The 19,767-nt window shown below is 40.6% G+C and overlaps 2 protein-coding genes across 2 annotated transcripts; one reads left to right on the top strand and one right to left on the bottom strand.

Moving 5' to 3' along the window:
* The first annotated feature begins 1,010 nt into the window (after positions 1-1,010).
* Positions 1,011-3,335, top strand: LOC110926123 (probable carboxylesterase 16). The gene is made up of 2 exons (XM_022169872.2): positions 1,011-1,800; positions 2,414-3,335. Exons 1-2 carry the CDS (start codon positions 1,157-1,159, stop codon positions 2,943-2,945), a joined length of 1,176 nt encoding a protein of 391 aa, XP_022025564.1. The 5' UTR covers positions 1,011-1,156; the 3' UTR covers positions 2,946-3,335.
* A 10,282-nt stretch (positions 3,336-13,617) lies between these two features.
* On the bottom strand, positions 13,618-16,507 carry LOC110923773. The gene is made up of 2 exons (XM_022167835.1): positions 16,124-16,507; positions 13,618-15,969 (listed from the first exon to the last, which is right to left on the bottom strand). Exons 1-2 carry the CDS (start codon positions 16,505-16,507, stop codon positions 13,618-13,620), a joined length of 2,736 nt encoding a protein of 911 aa, XP_022023527.1.
* Positions 16,508-19,767: the final 3,260 nt, after the last annotated feature.

The following is a 19,767-nucleotide window of genomic DNA, read 5'->3' as shown; positions in this document are numbered from 1 at the left end:
CTTTATTACTATAATTGCTTCATAACATTCACACGTGTATTATTAAATCTTGTTTGTAAGGTAAATTTTACAAACTCTTGTTTTATCCTTACATTTTAAGGTAAATTTTACAAACATTTTATATTACTCCATCTGATTCTTTACACTTTTCCATGTTCTTAATTATAAGGATCATAGAGTGAACATTGATTTCTTTACAAACTCACTATTTATTCCTTATAGGTTTTTTCAAAGCGGAAACGAGAGAAATAATGTATGACTTTATTAAATAGAGATAAATATAAAAAATTGGATGTAAGTATAAAAAAACATTAACTGATAGTATAAATGTGTTTTTTAATTAAGTTAAATAAAGAGAAAGTGTAAAATACAATTAGCCTTAACGTACGAACGTACATGACGAGTATTCCGGATGTTGTATTTTTCCGAGTTTGTTAAGCCGCATGTTGTAGGTGTCCGGGTTTGTGAAGTACCAAGTTATATTTTCCGAGTTTAGGAAATCTGCATGTATATTTTTTTGATTTTGTGAATCCGCATGTTATAGGTGTCCAGGCTTTGTGAATCCGCATGTTATACGTTGTTCGGGTTTGTGAAGCCGCATGATGAGTCTTCCGGGTTTGGTAGTCTTCCGAGTTTGTACGTTAAAATCCGCATGTTATGACCTCAATTCTGCATGTTATATTTTCACAGCATAGATTCGTACGTTAAGGCTAATTGTACGTTAACCAACCCCTATAAATAAATACCGATAGAAGGCGGAAAACTCGAAGTAATCAAGGTCGTGATGATGCGTTATGTGATTAAATACTCTTGAAGAAAAAAAGAGCATCAATAATTTATGTCCCATATGGACTTATGGTGATTATTTAATTACTCGGGTAACAATGCAACGACACAGCATCAACCTTACGTGATGAAAGTCAACCGTCTAGAAAATTATTACTCATGCAACACCATCACAGCATACGCATGTAGAAAAAATAATAAACCAAAATCAAATAAAAATAAAAAAACCACTACCGAACCTTCTATCGGTAACCCCCAATTTTGAATATTTTGAATGGAACAAGTCTCCATTCAAAACCCTAACTAATCACCAACAAATCCACCAAATGTATATTCATCCATCATCATCTTCTCCATTTCATCATCCAAAATGCCCTCAGTATCCGTAAAATTCTACAGTATTATATACAAATTCATCTTAAAGCGCCAATTACAAACCCTAGCTGAAAACCCTACCAAACTCACTAACCAATTCGGCGTCGTTTCACGCTCCGACGACTCCGTTGCTCCGGCTAACCCTAGCTTCTCCGCTGACGGAGTTGCCACAAAAGATATTCACATCGATCCGTTAACATCTCTAACTCTCCGGATCTTTGTTCCGGATTCTGTACTAGCTGGATCACGAGGTTTGAAACACGGTGATGGTGTTTACGGCGGTTATTCGCCGGATTTGGGGGATAGTAACATGCGGAAACTCCCGGTGGTGTTGCAGTTTCATGGAGGTGGTTTTGTGACCGGGAGTAGTGTTTCAGTGGCTAATGATTTGTTTTGTAGGCGGATTGCCAAGGCGTGTGATGCGATTGTTGTGGCGGTTGGGTACCGGCTTGCACCGGAGAGTAAGTATCCGGCTGCGTTTGAGGATGGATTGGAGGCGTTGAATTGGTTGGCGAAACAGGCGAATTTGGCCGAGTGTAGGGTTTCGGGTGGTGTGGAGTTGAGGAGGAGACAGATTGTTGATGGTTTTGGTTCTTCGGTTATTGAACCTTGGATTGCTGCTCATGCTGATCTTTCAAGGTATCGAAGTTTCGAAAATTTGAGTTATTAATTTTGTCATTTGAGATTTTTGTTGAATTCATAATTTCGTACCGTATAGATCTTAGGATTAGTTTGACTATATAATTATTGTATGGATAGGATGTGATTGATATGGACATTAAAACTTAAGTATCTAGTTGATATACAGATCGACAAATGAATAACCATATATATCTATCGCAATTAGGATCCATATTCGCATAGTTGTCAATAGCGAGCATAGCGATTGCTATAACGCGCTGCGTAGCGTATAGGTCTAGGCTCGCTATCAGGGTTGTAGTGATGGATAGCAATAATAGCGAAAATTTATTTATTTTTTGTTTTTTTTAAATATAAAGAGCAATTAAATATAGCTATCAAATAGCTTGATTTTAGGTTTTTGTTATATATACATATAATTTTTTTTTCTAGTGTATCGCTATGTTGCATATAGGTTCCTTATCGCTATTTGTCGCTATTCGCCATTTACAACTATGCATATTCGTATAAAAGGTTTTAGTACTCATCTTGCACATTATACAAGAAGTTAAACTCCATGCTCTATTATCTTCTTTTATTGCAATTATATTGATATATTTGTGGTCATTGGTAGGTGTGTGCTCCTAGGTGTTAGCTCGGGATCAAATATCGCAAATTACGTCACACAAAAGGCAGTGGAAGCTGGGAACCTTTTGGATCCTATACGAGTAGTGGCTCAAGTTCTTATGTACCCATTTGTAATTGGAAGCACTCCCACAAAATCAGAGATTAAATTGGCAAACTCATATCTTTACGACAGAAGCATGGCCATTTTAGCGTGGAAACTTTTCTTACCGAACGACCAGTTCAACCTGGATCATCCAGCTGCCAATCCTCTAATGACAAAAATACCCCTGCGAAAAATGCCCCCTACATTAACAATAGTAGCTGAACATGACTTTATGCGGGACCGTGCAATTGCGTATTCACAGGAGCTTAGAAAGGTTAATGTAGATGCCCCTGTTTATGATTATAAAGATGCTATACATGAATTTGCAACTTTTGAGATGTTTTTAAAGACACCAAAAGCTCAGGCATGCGTTGAAGATATTGCAATTTGGGTAAAGAAGTATATATCACTTAGAGGACTCGAGTTCTCTTACTAAAAAGGGTAAAATTGGAAATTCAAGTGTTGCACGCCGGAATTTTGAGTTCATTGGGCCCGGTACAAAATTTCTGCAAGGTACATAATGGGAAAAGTATTTGCTTGGTAGCGTGCGTGCTCTTATTGAGTAAAATATGTCCAAATAATCGAGATGGTAGACATTATTTTACTTAATGGTACAAGAGCCATACAAGTATCTTTCTATGTACATACCTACCTACGAGTTATGAGTTAGCGTATTTGAACGTTTGTCTTTTATAGGTTGCGAACACAATTTTATTGATTTTTTTGTTTCTTTATTGTTAATAATGTGTTATAGTGTATAGTAAATTCACGGTTTTTGCTTCATAAACTAGAAGTTCTTGCATGTAAATTTTGTATTTTGGTTTCATTTTTGAGGTCTCTTGTTTGTTTAATTATGTGATTTTCATATCCATTACAATTGCTCAGGAGGCACCAACCAGAGTATTGAGTTGTAATGCTTTATGGCTGATATTGTCTGAACTACATTCTTGTTGATTCAGTCGTTCCTCATACGTGAGAAGTTTTGCTCGTAATTTCACGAAGGTTAGAGATTTCTCAACGCTTTCAACGTTAGGAACAAAAGTATTGTATGCCGAATTCAAACCTTGTATGTCTTGAAGAACAAGTCTTGTAGGTGATTGGAAATCCAATGGCTTGTAGTTGATCTGCCAGTTTTTTCGCAACATTACAGCAGGAAACAACAGAGGAGTTGCCCTGTTTGATTACGTGAAACTGAGCTTTGAGTTTATTTATCTATATCTGTATCTACAATCAATAATCAACTCTAATATATCTATAATACAGTATAGTCTGATATTTATCTATAATACAATACAGAGTCTAATCGCTAATTTTATTATTATCATTCGCAAAATATCTCAAGTTTTTTTAATTGGGTTGCGATTATTGGTGCACATAAAACTGGTTTAGGCCCGCCAAAACGGTTCGCAAACTGATCCAGTCAGTCAAAAAAACCAGTCTGGGCCAAACTGGTTTGGGCCCTGACCCGCCCGACGGTTTGAGCCCAGTTCAAGATTTCGTATGTATGAATAAACCAGTTTGAGCCCGAACCGGTTCGAGGACTGCATGAAAAAACCGGTCGTTTGGGCCAAACTGCTTTTAAACCCGATCCAGATTGAGTAGGTTGGGTTTTTCAACCCTATGATCGATTAACAACCTCCTGAACCATTTTGGGCCAAACCGGTTTGAGTCCAATCCAGAAAAAAAAACCCGGTCTGTTTTATTAAACGAGTCAGTTTGGGCCCAAACTGGGTTTTGTACACCTCTAGTTGAGATCTTCCATATTGAGCCATCTTCCAAAAAAGAAAAACAAGTTACATAAACATCAGCCAAACCTTAGTCATGGGTTACGCTTTTGGCGATTCAAGAGACAAAGGTATCGGCTGCCGATGATTCTTTGTTGGGTAAAATATGGGGGGCCAGAGGTTTCAGCTTCGAGATGGTTGGGTCGTCGGGTCTCTCTGGTGGGTTGCTATGTATATGGGATCCGGCTGTGTTTTCGGTTGTGGATAGTGTTAAGAATAGGAATTTCCTGCTTGTTAGTGGTGTTTTAAGGGGTTGTGGGTCGCCGTTCAGTATTATTAATATCTATGCTCCTCAAGGGATTGCTGCTAAAAAGGAGCTGTGGGATCAGCTTGAAGGGTTAGTTTCGGGAGTGACGGGGTTTTTTATTTTAATAGGGGATTTCAGTGATCGGCTTAATTCCATGTTCAAGCCCAGGTGTGCAAGCAACTTTAATGCTTTCATTTTTAATTCGAATCTTTTAGAGTATCAGATGCATGGTAAAAGGTTCACGAGGTGGGTGGACAACGGGAGGAAGATGAGTAAGTTAGACAGGGCCTTGGTGAATGCTGATTTTTTTGACAAGTGGCCCACGGCGTGTCTTCGGGCTCTCCCTAATTTGTATTCGGATCATTGTCCGCTGTTGTTATCCACTGTGAGCTCCAATTTTGGCCCGAGGCCGTTCCGGTGTTTCAACTCTTGGCTGGATAGGCCCGGGTGTGGTGAGATGGTTTCGCGTGCAGCTTTAGACTTTGTGGGGGAGGGTCCGCCTGATTTGCTCTTGTGTAATAAATTAAAGTTCATCAAAAGTCGTATTATGGAGTGGAGAAATGATACGAAGGAAAAGGAGGAGGGTGAAGTTGAATCGGCTAGGTCCGAGATGGTAGAGTTAGAGAAGATCTTGGAGGAGAGGGAGTTGAATGAAGAGGAAGAATGGGTTCTGGCCAAAGCTAAGAAGGTTATCTTCGAATTCGAAGAAAACAAGACTAAGGATATGAGGCAACGCTCGCGTGATAGGTGGATCAAGGATGGGGATGAGAACTCCAAATATTTCCATTCTGTGGTTAATTTTAGGAAGGCTAGGAACGGGATTTTTGGTATGGTTATCGACGGTGTTTGGTGTGATAAGCCGACTTGGATCAAGAAGCATGTTTTCGAGTTTTTTAGGGGGAAATTCAAAGAGTCAGTGGTGGAGAGACCTTATTTTGATTTGGCTGGGATCAAGACGCTCTCGGATATCGATGGGGCTTTTTTAACCGAATGCTTTAGTCGAGCTGAGGTTAAAGCAGCGGTTTTCGAGTGCGGTTCGGATAGGGCCCCTGGTCCTGACGAGTTCAATTTCAGGTTCTTCAAGCATTTCTGGCATCTTTTTGAGTCTGACTTTGAAAAATTTATGGAAGGATTTTATCATTCGGGTTGTATTTCCCGGGGATGTGCTGGGTCTTTTATTGCGCTTATTCCGAAAGTCAAGGATCCTTCTGGGTTGGGGGATTATCATCCGATTAGTTTGGTGGGTGTGATTAATAAGGTTATTGATGCGATATTACTCACGCAAACCAGATTGGATCGGAAATACAGAAGAGTCAAAACAGTAACAATTATCTTCAAAAACAAATCAACCAGTTTATTATTCCCAAAACATACGGATATAAAGTTTCCAGGCCTGAAACTTAGCTAACAAACTTCCAGAATAAAAAGATAAACAAACAAAGTCAAAGTAAAGATAAATACGAAAAATATAAAACTGAAATAGCTAAATAAATGGCCCATTATTAATCAGTTGCAGCTCCATTGGGTTCTGGACCAGGGTCGGGTTCGGGTCGTGACCCGGTACCCAGGTTGCTTGCATCATCCTCCCCTTCTTCGAAACGACTCGTCCCCGAGTCGAACGGATCTTGAAAGAACAGTATAGGTTGAAATTATGCGGTTCAGTACCTTTTTAATTATGTCAACGGATCTTGAAAGAACAGTATAGTTAGATACCTGGTAAATCAACTTTGTAGGCATTATCATTGATGCGTTTGAGGATCTTGAAAGGGCCATCTGCTCGTGGTTGCAACTTACCAAAACGACCTCCTGGAAACCTATCTTTGCTGAGGTGAATCCAAACAAGGTCACCTTCCTGAAACACCACCTTTTTCCTGCGCAAATTTGCCCGTCGCTGATACACAATGTTGTTATTTTCTATTTTCTCCCGCACCAGTCTGTGAATGCTTTTGATTTGTTCAGACCGGTCCTCCCCCTCAACACTGAAATGGTCGACAACTGGTAATGGAGTAAGATCAATAGGTGTAAAAGGGTTACGGCCATACACAACCAGGAACGGGCTCATACCCGTCGTCCTATGGGCGGATCTGTTGTATGCAAACTCAGCTTGGGGAAGAACTTCATCCCATTGACGAGGATGGCTGCCAACAAGGCTGCGAAGAAGGTTACCCAAACTGCGATTCGTCACCTTGGTTTGTCCGTCACTTTGGGGATGGTGAGCACTACTGAAATGAAGTCGGGAACCGAGGCGTTTCCATAATGTACGCCAAAAATGGCTCACAAATTTAACATCTCTATCCGAAGTGAGTGATTTTGGCACCCAGTGAAGCTTTACAATTTCAGCAAAATAGAGGCGGGCAATTTGACTAGCATCATATGTTTTAGCACAAGGAACGAAATGTGCCATTTTCGAGAAACGGTCGACAACTACCATGATCGAGTCTTTTTGACGTTGCGTGCGAGGCAAACCAACTACAAAGTCCAAACTAACATCTTCCCACGGCCCTGCGGGTACAGGTAAAGGGGTATAGAGACCCGCATTCGAATGGGTTGTTTTTGCTATGTGACAAACACGACAGCGATCCACAATGCGTGCCACATCCAGATTCATCCGAGGCCATATAAATCTTTCTTGAACCAGCTTTAAAGTCTTGTCTCGACCGAAGTGACCCGCTAATCCCCCCTGGTGACTTTCCAATATAATCGCATCTCGTAACGAACATTTTGGAACACATAGTCGGCTACCCTTAAAGAGGAACCCTTCGTGGATGACATACCCGTCAATAGGGGTTGTCCGACAGTTCTTCCACGTGTCAGCAAAATCAGGGTCATCCGGGTAAAGGCTTCGAAAAATGTCGAACCCCTCGACCTGAACCCGTAGCGACGTAACAAGGGCTCGGCGCCGACTTAGGGCATCAGCCACTGTATTGGTAACACCCGCCTTATGTTTAATAACAAAGGTAAATTCCTGTAGATACTCAACCCACTTGGCGTGACGAGGGTTTAGCTTGTGTTGCCCGTTGATGAAACGCAAGTGTAATACCCATAAATTTAAAATCATTAGCTATTAAGAAAACCCTAATTAAGACACCCAAGTAATTCTGCACTAACCCTAAAATTTTCAGAATCATCAGAATCAGGATCAGGGCCCCTAAAACTCAGGGGGGGGGGGGCAAAACCCTAGTTACGATTATCCTCATAACTATCTGTCAAATTCGAAATTTAAGAAACTGTCAACACAGCAAGCCTAGTTACACACGTAGCTACCCTATAAACATAGGTTACCCCTCGCGTAGCGCGACGCTCATGGGGGTACCCCTCGCGCTACGCGACAGGGTCAAATTTCGTGTATAAATAGTAGAGGTTGGGACTTGAATTCTGGCACAAATCGACGTTAAAAGTCGAATTATACACGGAGTTATGCTCTGTTTACCACAATTAACACACACAGACCTCGAAACGCTGCCGCAATCAGGGTAATAACTCGATCGCTATTACGATTCAACGTCCGATCGATTATAACTATCCAACGATTGTCCGAGTGCTGCTCAAATTGAGCTTGTACTTTGATTATTCGTCGTGATTTCAACTTGAATATTTGAGTGCTGTTCGAATTCGGACTATGCTCTGTTATTCGTTGTGAATCCGATTGAATTATTAAGTATTGCACTTGATAATAGTTGTGAGGGTTTGATCTCGTGAATTGACGTAAATGCTGTATTAAGTTACTAACCTAGTTTGTGTGCATGTTATTTAAATTAGGTTAAAAGATTAATCAGTAGTCTAAACTCTGCCCGTATAAATCTAAAACATTAGCACAAGGTAGCTTCACTTTGGAGTTATTAAGGTACGGATCCTTACCCCACTCTTTATTGCTTCATATTCAAATTGTTATAAAACCACTAAATTACTATATCTGTTAAAAACTCCTCACGTCTTTGATTATCGATTCATTTGACAGTCCGTTCGATTCCTATCCTAATCATTTTGATTTAGCTTTCATGTCATGCGATAGTATTATGTTATACTCATTATCGCATGTTCCAATATATGTTCCGTTTTGTTATGAAAATAAGTTTTATAAGTTATATGAATAAGACCATTTGTACTCTGATACCCTGAGTATCGCTTCTCGTGGAGTGTCCCACGAGCATGTTGTTGTGGCATCAAAATCATGTGCTCCATCCGTGACGGAGAGATCAGTTCACGGCGTCTCTTAAGTACAAGTGTGGTACATAAGGCTATTAGGAGGCGTATGGATCGGTCCTAGGATTTAAGTATAAGGAGGTGGATAACGGGTATGCCAATTCGCCATCTCATGTGATAACTATGCAGGAGTAGCTACCTGTGTATTGTCACGTTTTAAGTTTGCTCATGGGTACATCCGTAAGATATGATTATGAAATTTTGTTCTTGCATCGTATCATTTTCGCCTAAAGTTCCATCCGGATAAGATTTCATATGAAGCATTTATTTGTTATTTGAGCCTAAAATTCCGTACTGAGCATTCGGCTCATTCCGTAAACTTTTTTGTATATACAGGTCCACAGGTTACTTTGGGAGGGGAAAAGAGAGAAGAATAAAGCCTAGGAATAAATCTAAAGATGTTAGTTAATTAAGATAAATGTCTCCGCTTGTATATTAATCGTAATAGTCGTGTGGTTGTGTCCTTATCAAATGAATAAATGGAATTATGACTTTTGTTTATGTTACCGTTATTGTGACACGTCAGCCCTTCCGGGTTGGGGTGTTACAGCTATGGTATCAGAGCAAAGGCTCTTTCCTGTAGAAAACTTGAAGATAGTAATTAAGACCTGTGAGGAATGGGTAGACATCTATGATAGGATTCAACTTGATCTCTTATTTGGTTTAACTCCTATGTCTATTCTTATAGATGTCTATGTAGGAAATATCAGTACTAATAGTCACTCTAAGTATCTGTAAGTCTCTATTGACTTTTTGTACGGTAAGATATTTTATTAAGATACGTTATAAAAGGACCATTAGGGCACATATATAAGGTAATTGACAAGTATAGTCATGACCTTAGTTATGAATTTCAGATACACATGTGTGGTTAGGAGATTCTGGTTATATAAGTTAGTAACTCTGCTATAAAAGTTTCGTTTCTGTTACCTATGCAATAGGTTATATTCTTGTTTGAAAAATTTCGAGGACGAAATTTCTTTTAAGGGGGTAATAGTTGTAATACCCATAAATTTAAAATCATAGCTATTAAGAAAACCCTAATTAAGACACCCAAGTAATTCTGCACTAACCCTAAAATTTTCAGAATCATCATAATCAGGATCAGGGCCCCTAAAACTCAGGGGGGGGGCAAAACCCTAGTTACGATTATCCTCATAACTATCTGTCAAATTCGAAATTTAAGAAACTGTCAACACAGCAAGCCTAGTTACACACGTAGCTACCCTATAAACATAGGTTACCCCTCGCGTAGCGCGACGCTCATGGGGGTACCCCTCGCGCTACGCGACAGGGTCAAATTTCGTGTATAAATAGTAGAGGTTGGGACTTGAATTCTGGCACAAAATCGACGTTAAAAGTCGAATTATACACGGAGTTATGCTCTGTTTACCACAATTAACACACACAGACCTCGAAACGCTGCCGCAATCAGGGTAATAACTCGATCGCTATTACGATTCAACGTCCGATCGATTATAACTATCCAACGATTGTCCGAGTGCTGCTCAAATTGAGCTTGTACTTTGATTATTCGTCGTGATTTCAACTTGAATATTTGAGTGCTGTTCGAATTCGGACTATGCTCTGTTATTCGTTGTGAATCCGATTGAATTATTAAGTATTGCACTTGATAATAGTTGTGAGGGTTTGATCTCGTGAATTGACGTAAATGCTGTATTAAGTTACTAACCTAGTTTGTGTGCATGTTATTTAAATTAGGTTAAAAGATTAATCAGTAGTCTAAACTCTGCCCGTATAAATCTAAAACATTAGCACAAGGTAGCTTCACTTTGGAGTTATTAAGGTACGGATCCTTACCCCACTCTTTATTGCTTCATATTCAAATTGTTATAAAACCACTAAATTACTATATCTGTTAAAAACTCCTCACGTCTTTGATTATCGATTCATTTGACAGTCCGTTCGATTCCTATCCTAATCATTTTGATTTAGCTTTCATGTCATGCGATAGTATTATGTTATACTCATTATCGCATGTTCCAATATATGTTCCGTTTTGTTATGAAAATAAGTTTTATAAGTTATATGAATAAGACCATTTGTACCCTGATACCCTGAGTATCGCTTCTCGTGGAGTGTCCCACGAGCATGTTGTTGTGGCATCAAAATCATGTGCTCCATCCGTGACGGAGAGATCAGTTCACGGCGTCTCTTAAGTACAAGTGTGGTACATAAGGCTATTAGGAGGCGTATGGATCGGTCCTAGGATTTAAGTATAAGGAGGTGGATAACGGGTATGCCAATTCGCCATCTCATGTGATAACTATGCAGGAGTAGCTACCTGTGTATTGTCACGTTTTAAGTTTGCTCATGGGTACATCCGTAAGATATGATTATGAAATTTTGTTCTTGCATCGTATCATTTTCGCCTAAAGTTCCATCCGGATAAGATTTCATATGAAGCATTTATTTGTTATTTGAGCCTAAAATTCCGTACTGAGCATTCGGCTCATTCCGTAAACTTTTTTGTATATACAGGTCCACAGGTTACTTTGGGAGGGGAAAAGAGAGAAGAATAAAGCCTAGGAATAAATCTAAAGATGTTAGTTAATTAAGATAAATGTCTCCGCTTGTATATTAATCGTAATAGTCGTGTGGTTGTGTCCTTATCAAATGAATAAATGGAATTATGACTTTTGTTTATGTTACCGTTATTGTGACACGTCAGCCCTTCCGGGTTGGGGTGTTACAGCTATGGTATCAGAGCAAAGGCTCTTTCCTGTAGAAAACTTGAAGATAGTAATTAAGACCTGTGAGGAATGGGTAGATATCTATGATAGGATTCAACTTGATCTCTTATTTGGTTTAACTCCTATGTCTATTCTTATAGATGTCTATGTAGGAAATATCAGTACTAATAGTCACTCTAAGTATCTGTAAGTCTCTATTGACTTTTTGTACGGTAAGATATTTTATTAAGATACGTTATAAAAGGACCATTAGGGCACATATATAAGGTAATTGACAAGTATAGTCATGACCTTAGTTATGAATTTCAGATACACATGTGTGGTTAGGAGATTCTGGTTATATAAGTTAGTAACTCTGCTATAAAAGTTTCGTTTCTGTTACCTATGCAATAGGTTATATTCTTGTTTGAAAAATTTCGAGGACGAAATTTCTTTTAAGGGGGTAATAGTTGTAATACCCATAAATTTAAAATCATAGCTATTAAGAAAACCCTAATTAAGACACCCAAGTAATTCTGCACTAACCCTAAAATTTTCAGAATCATCAGAATCAGGATCAGGGCCCCTAAAACTCAGGGGGGGCAAAACCCTAGTTACGATTATCCTCATAACTATCTGTCAAATTCGAAATTTAAGAAACTGTCAACACAGCAAGCCTAGTTACACACGTAGCTACCCTATAAACATAGGTTACCCCTCGCGTAGCGCGACGCTCATGGGGGTACCCCTCGCGCTACGCGACAGGGTCAAATTTCGTGTATAAATAGTAGAGGTTGGGACTTGAATTCTGGCACAAAATCGACGTTAAAAGTCGAATTATACACGGAGTTATGCTCTGTTTACCACAATTAACACACACAGACCTCGAAACGCTGCCGCAATCAGGGTAATAACTCGATCGCTATTACGATTCAACGTCCGATCGATTATAACTATCCAACGATTGTCCGAGTGCTGCTCAAATTGAGCTTGTACTTTGATTATTCGTCGTGATTTCAACTTGAATATTTGAGTGCTGTTCGAATTCGGACTATGCTCTGTTATTCGTTGTGAATCCGATTGAATTATTAAGTATTGCACTTGATAATAGTTGTGAGGGTTTGATCTCGTGAATTGACGTAAATGCTGTATTAAGTTACTAACCTAGTTTGTGTGCATGTTATTTAAATTAGGTTAAAAGATTAATCAGTAGTCTAAACTCTGCCCGTATAAATCTAAAACATTAGCACAAGGTAGCTTCACTTTGGAGTTATTAAGGTACGGATCCTTACCCCACTCTTTATTGCTTCATATTCAAATTGTTATAAAACCACTAAATTACTATATCTGTTAAAAACTCCTCACGTCTTTGATTATCGATTCATTTGACAGTCCGTTCGATTCCTATCCTAATCATTTTGATTTAGCTTTCATGTCATGCGATAGTATTATGTTATACTCATTATCGCATGTTCCAATATATGTTCCGTTTTGTTATGAAAATAAGTTTTATAAGTTATATGAATAAGACCATTTGTACTCTGATACCCTGAGTATCGCTTCTCGTGGAGTGTCCCGCGAGCATGTTGTTGTGGCATCAACATCATGTGCTCCATCCGTGACGGAGAGATCAGTTCACGGCGTCTCTTAAGTACAAGTGTGGTACATAAGGCTATTAGGAGGCGTATGGATCGGTCCTAGGATTTAAGTATAAGGAGGTGGATAACGGGTATGCCAATTCGCCATCTCATGTGATAACTATGCAGGAGTAGCTACCTGTGTATTGTCACGTTTTAAGTTTGCTCATGGGTACATCCGTAAGATATGATTATGAAATTTTGTTCTTGCATCGTATCATTTTCGCCTAAAGTTCCATCCGGATAAGATTTCATATGAAGCATTTATTTGTTATTTGAGCCTAAAATTCCGTACTGAGCATTCGGCTCATTCCGTAAACTTTTTTGTATATACAGGTCCACAGGTTACTTTGGGAGGGGAAAAGAGAGAAGAATAAAGCCTAGGAATAAATCTAAAGATGTTAGTTAATTAAGATAAATGTCTCCGCTTGTATATTAATCGTAATAGTCGTGTGGTTGTGTCCTGATCAAATGAATAAATGGAATTATGACTTTTGTTTATGTTACCGTTATTGTGACACGTCAGCCCTTCCGGGTTGGGGTGTTACAGCAAGGCCTGATGATCCGAGTATAAAACGAATTCCCCCGATAGTAGATAATGCCTCCAATACTCAAGACTTCGAACGATGGCGTAGAACTCCTTATCATACGTACTATATTTCTGTTTCGCATCACTTAATTTCTCACTAAAAAACGCGATAGGACGATTTTCTTGACTTAAAACGCCCCCAATACCATGGCCCGAAGCATCACACTCCACCTGAAAAGTGAGCTGAAAATTGGGTAAAGCGAGAACAGGGGCTTGCGTGACCCGTTTCTTTAATTCCTCAAAAGCGTGATTAGCGGCATTAGTCCACACAAAGGTGTGGCCTTTCAAACAGTTGGTCATGGGTGCTACAATTGAACTGAAATTTCGAATAAAACGCCTGTAAAACGAAGCTAATCCATGGAAACTACGAACCTCGTGAACCGATGTGGGGGTGGGCCATGACGTGATAGCTTCTATTTTTGACTCGTCCATGCGAATACCCTGCTGCGAGATAAGAAAACCCAGAAAAAGTACTTCTGATGACAAGAAGTGACACTTGGTTCGGTTCGCATACAACTTCTGATCGTGTAAAATAGTAAAAACCTGACGAAGGTGGCTGAGGTGGTGTTGAACATTCTGGCTAAATACCAAGATGTCATCAAAATAAACAACCACGCAATGTCCTATGAGGGGTTTAAACACCTGGTTCATAAGTCTCATAAATGTACTAGGCGCATTTGAAAGACCAAAAGGCATAACCATCCACTCGTAAAGCCCATCACGAGTCTTAAATGCCGTCTTCCATTCGTCACCCGGTCGCATTCGTATCTGATGATAACCGCTGCGAAGATCAATTTTTGAAAAAACCGATGCTCCGTGTAGCTGATCGAGTAGGTCTTCAAATCGTGGAATCGGGAATCGATACTTGATAGTGATTTTATTAACAGCCCGGCTGTCGATGCACATACGATACGCTCCACCCGGTTTTGGAACCAATAAGGCTGGGACTGCGCAGGGGCTCATGCTTTCTCTGATAAAGCCTTTATCTAGGAGTTCACTGACTTGTCGCTGTAGCTCCTCATACTCTTTAGGGTTCATCCTATAAGCTGGTTTATTGGGAATAACCGAGCCCGGAAGGAAATCAATACAATGTTGAATGTCTCGCATGAGAGGTAAACCTGCGGGTATCTCGTTCGGGAAAACAGTTCCGAACTCACGTAATAACGGTTGTACTGCTTCTGGTGGTTCTGCTATTGAAGAGTTTGGCTCGAGTAACACCAACGAATACATCACAGGCGGAGTTGTTTGGCGTGTAAAATCAACAAATGCAGTTTTGGAGAGAATAACAGCCTCGGTGCTCGAATCACGGCTGTCAAGAGGAGCAAGGACGATGTTAACGCCATCTTTTCTAAACGAATAGGTATTTCGGAAACCATCATGCTTCGTACGTCGATCATATTGCCAAGGTCGACCCAGTAATAGATGACAAGCATCCATGGGTATGACCTCGCACCAAACCTCATCAGAATATTTGTTTCCAATCGAAAATGTTACGAGACATCGCTGAGTAACTTTCACAATATTCCCTTTTTTTAACCATGTCAACTGATAAGGATCGGGATGGGGTTCGGCCTTGAGACCTAACTTCTCAACCATTTCAACTGCAACCACGTTCTCACAACTTCCTCCATCGATGATAACTGTACAGACCTTACCTTTGGAGGTACAACGGGTTCTAAAGATGTTGTTTCGCAGCCAAAGAGTGTCATCAGCAGGTGGGGCTGCTGCAATATTAAGGGTTCGTTGGACAATTAATGCTTCTCCCTTGTCGGGAAGAAGGACTTCAGATCCCGACTCGAGAATGTCATCCTGTTCAGTGTCATATTGAGGGAGTGTGTCTTCAGCCAGTGTAACGAGGTGCTTGTTAGGACATTCTCGAGCAAAGTGGCCCAACCCGTAGCATTTGAAACACCGTGTGACACGAGATGAACCTGTGGATGATGGACTGGTTGTTCCTCCTGGACGTTCAGCTTTGATTGGGCTGGTTTGCGGTCCAGGTGAGGAAGGAACAGATCCCCGGGATAAATCGGCTTTGATTGGGCCGGACTTAGGAGTCACGATCTTGTTCTTGTTTCTCATTTGTTTCTCCACCTTCAAGGCGAGACGACACACATCATTAAAATTCCAATAGGGCTGGAGTTGTACAACATCAGCAATATCGGGTCGTAAGGCACCTAGGAAGTGGGCAATGATTTGTTCTTCCTCCTCCTCGGCACCACATCTCATCCGTAATCGATCAAAATCAGCAATTAAATCCTCAACGGTAGAAACCCGCTGGGATAGGTTGTGGTATTCCAAAAACGCTTCCTGACGATAATTAACGGGCAAAAATTTCTCATGCAACAATTTCTTCATCTTATCCCAGGTTTTAACTTTCGATCGCCCCTCTTGTGCCCGTTTTTTTTGTGTGATCCCACCATAAGGAAGCAGATTTACGTAATTTAATAGCAACAATTTTTACCTTGATGGAATCAGGGATGTCTCTAAGGTCGAAGATACGTTCCACTGTACTAATCCAGTCGATAAATTCGTCAGGCTGCAATCGACCATCGAACTCTGGAATTTCGATTTTAATACCCATGCTCCGGAGTAGATCTGAAGCATGAATGTCATGGCGTCGACCCCGTCGACCAAAAGGATTGCCTTCGAACTCACCATAGTCCCGGACTATGGATTCGTCATCGGATCCTTGAAAACGAGCTTCCTGCTGCAACTCCAAGTCCCGGACTCTTTGTTGTAGCCTTGCAATCTCTTCGATATCACGTGGATCTCGTCGGTCATCCTCGTTGCCTCGGTCGGCGTCTCTACGGGGGCTTCGTCGACGATAATCATCACGTCCTGCCATTGAGTCTCAGCTGTGCTCTGATACCAACTGATGCGATATTACTCACGCAAACCAGATTGGATCGGAAATACAGAAGAGTCAAAACAGTAACAATTATCTTCAAAAACAAATCAACCAGTTTATTATTCCCAAAACATACGGATATAAAGTTCCCAGGCCTGAAACTTAGCTAACAAACTTCCAGAATAAAAAGATAAACAAACAAAGTCAAAGTAAAGATAAATACGAAAAATATAAAACTGAAATAGCTAAATAAATGGCCCATTATTAATCAGTTGCAGCTCCATTGGGTTCTGGACCAGGGTCGGGTTCGGGTCGTGACCCGGTACCCAGGTTGCTTGCATCAGTTATATCCAGGGTTCTGGCTAATAGATTGAAGTCTGTCCTTGGGAAAGTTGTCTCGGATTCTCAGTCTGCCTTTTTGAGAGGGAAGTTTATCCTCGACGGTCCTCTTATAGTTAACGAGGTGCATTCTTGGCTGAAAAAAGGGAGTAAGGCTGCCTTCGTTCTTAAGATGGACTCCGAAAAAGCGTATGATTGTGTTAATTGGAATTTTGTCATTGATGTTTTGGAAAAGATGGGCTTTCCGTCCCGGTCATGTGTTTGGGTTAGGGGGATTCTATCGTCGGCCAGAGCATCGGTCCTCGTTAACGGGTCGCCTACTTTTGACTTTCCTTGTTTTAGAGGGATGCGGCAAGGGGACCCGTTATCCCCGTTTCTTTTCCTCATTGTCATGGAAGCTTTGTCGTTCATTCTTAACAAGGCGGTGGAGATAGGTATTTTCAAGGGGATATCTCTTCCGAATGATGGGTCGTGCATTTCTCATCTGTTCTATGCAGATGATGCTATTATTATGGGGGAGTGGTCTAGTGAAAACGTGTTGGCGGTGATTCGAATATTGAGGTGCTTTTTTCTTTGCTCGGGTCTGAGGATGAATATAAAGAAATCCAATATGTATGGTATTGGCGTGGATCGAAGTGAAGTGGATCGAGTGGCAGAGTCGGTCGGTTGTAAGTCGGATGGGTTCCCGTTCAAATACCTAGGGATAACGGTTGGCGCGAACATGAATAGGATATGTAATTGGAGACCGGTTATCGAAGTTTTTGAATCTCGGTTAGCCTTGTGGAAGGCGTCTGGTCTTTCTATGGCTGGTAGAGTTACGCTTATTAAATCAGTGTTGGAGAGTCTCTCGAGTTATTTTTTCTCGCTTTATAAGGCTCCGGTGCGGGTGGTTAAAGACCTCGAAAAACTGATCAGGAGGTTTCTTTGGGGTGGTTCTAGTGAAAGGAATAAGTGTCATTGGCTTGCTTAGGAGTGGGTGGCTTCGCCTGTTCATGCTGGGGAGGCTGGGCCTTCGTAGTTTGGCCGAAATCAATTCAGCTCTTCTGGTGAAATGGGGGTGGAGGTTGAAGATGGAGACCAACTCTTTTTGGGTTAAGGTGATCAATGCTATTCATTACCACAAGCTGTGTTGTGATTTTCTTCCCCTGCGGTTGGCTATTAAAGGGGTTTGGAGCAACATCGTCAAGGTATGTTCGGGTAGGCTCGGTGAAAATTTCAGTTTTAAAAACTTGATGAGAGGAGAGGTGGGGAATGGGCAGGAGTTACGTTTTTGGTTGGATCCGTGGTTGGTGGCGAGTCCTTTGAAAGAGGAGTTTCCAAATCTGTTTCGGCTGGAGAAATGTAAAAAAATGTAAAGTTAGGGAACGTATTGTGAGGCCGGTTTCTAACTCGTGCGGAAGGTGGATGTGGAAGTCCGAACTGAATGCGAATGTGGAGCTTGCAGAGTGGAGCAGGCTTGTTTGTTTGTTGCGTCCCATCTTCTTATCGGATCAGACTGATAAGTGGACGTGGATGGGGTGCGGCTCGGAGGGGTTCTCGGTTAGAGCTGTTAAAGCCATGTTTGATCTTAACAAGGATTATAGTTCCAGGTACGTTTGGGAGTGGTGCAGGTGGTTGCCTAGAAAGTGCAACCTTTTTGCGTGGAGGGTCGAACAGGATAGGATTCCGACCAGGGAGGCTCTTATGAAGAGAAATCTTGCTAAATCTTGCTGTTGAAGATCCTTCTTGTCCGCTTTGTAATTCGGGTGTCGAATCGGTCGACCATTTGTTTTCCGCGTGTGGGGTTTCGACGGTCATTTGGCAAAAGATTCAAGCTTGGTGCAAGACATCTAACCTGTTTGTTTTCTCGTTTCGCGACGTTCTGGAGATGCACAATTGGGTTGGGTTGGAAGGTAACAAAAAGGTGGCGTTTCAGGGTATCGCGATTCTTGTTTGCTGGAGGATCTGGAAAGGGAGGAATGAGTTGGTGTTTGAAGGAAAGCCATTTGTCATTAATGAGGTGTTTTGCGACATTAGATCTTTGGGGTATGTTTGGTTTTGTAATAGATTGAAAGATAGTAGTTTAGTTTGGCAGGACTGGTGTAGATTTGTAAATATGTAATGTCTTTGGGGAGGCTGCTCAGCTGCGAGCGGTTGGTTGGTTTTTTAATAAAGTTTTCTTTTCAAAAAAAAGTCACGGGTTACGCGATATTTGATGTATGAGAATACAAAGTTATTAATTTCAATATTTTAGGTCCCACCCATGTCCAATTCAACATGACATAGGCCTTCTCCTCCACCAGTACCACATCTGAAAATTCCATGTTCCAAGCATATCTTTTGCATGTTTTCACATTGTTTAGGAAGGATGCTGTTTTGTCTTTTAAAATTTTGTATGGGGTTTTTCCGCTAGTTCCCCACTAGCTTTCTTTGATATGTGATATCATCGTTGCCGTTCAAAAAAAAAAAAAAAAATTTAGTCGACGTCTACTCAACATTTAATTCAATTATTCAAATACTTATAGGTTTCGGGCCCGATGCTAATGAAAAGTGAAATGTCATAAACCCTCATCAAATATTACTAAGGATAGAAAAAATGCAGAGTGGAAGCAAGAATGATAAACCGAAAATAAACATCAAAGAAATTGATGTAGAAGTCAATCAATAAAACATTACACGAGGGGTCCGGCCAACAGAATTCAAAACTAGGCAGGTTCGCAGAATTTTTGAAATAGTTAACCAACGGAATTCAAACAACAAATACTTGTAGGTTTCGGACCCAATGCTAATGAAAAGTGAAATGTCACAAACCCTCTTCAAATATTACTAAGGATAGAAAAAAATGTAGAGCGAAAACACCAAAGTTTTTGATATAGAAGTCAATCAATAAAACATTACACGAGGGGGCTAGTAGAATTCAGAACTTGGCAGGTTCACCA

Source organism: Helianthus annuus, chromosome 17 (assembly GCF_002127325.2).
Source record: "Helianthus annuus cultivar XRQ/B chromosome 17, HanXRQr2.0-SUNRISE, whole genome shotgun sequence".
NCBI classification, from domain to species: domain Eukaryota; kingdom Viridiplantae; phylum Streptophyta; class Magnoliopsida; order Asterales; family Asteraceae; genus Helianthus; species Helianthus annuus.
Note: the sequence above shows the minus strand (reverse complement) of the source record. Positions and strands in the feature narration are given on the sequence as shown.

Bases quoted from the DNA above. Each gene is read 5' to 3' on its own strand.
- LOC110926123 (XM_022169872.2), top strand. From the start codon at position 1,157: ATGCCCTCAGTATCCGTAAAATTCTACAGTATTATATACAAATTCATC. The intron at 1,801-2,413 runs GTATCGAAGTTT...GGTCATTGGTAG, and splicing joins GCTCATGCTGATCTTTCAAG to GTGTGTGCTCCTAGGTGTTA.
- LOC110923773 (XM_022167835.1), bottom strand. From the start codon at position 16,507: ATGGCAGGACGTGATGATTATCGTCGACGAAGCCCCCGTAGAGACGCC. The intron at 15,970-16,123 runs GTAAAAATTGTT...AATTATCGTCAG, and splicing joins ACATCCCTGATTCCATCAAG to GAAGCGTTTTTGGAATACCA.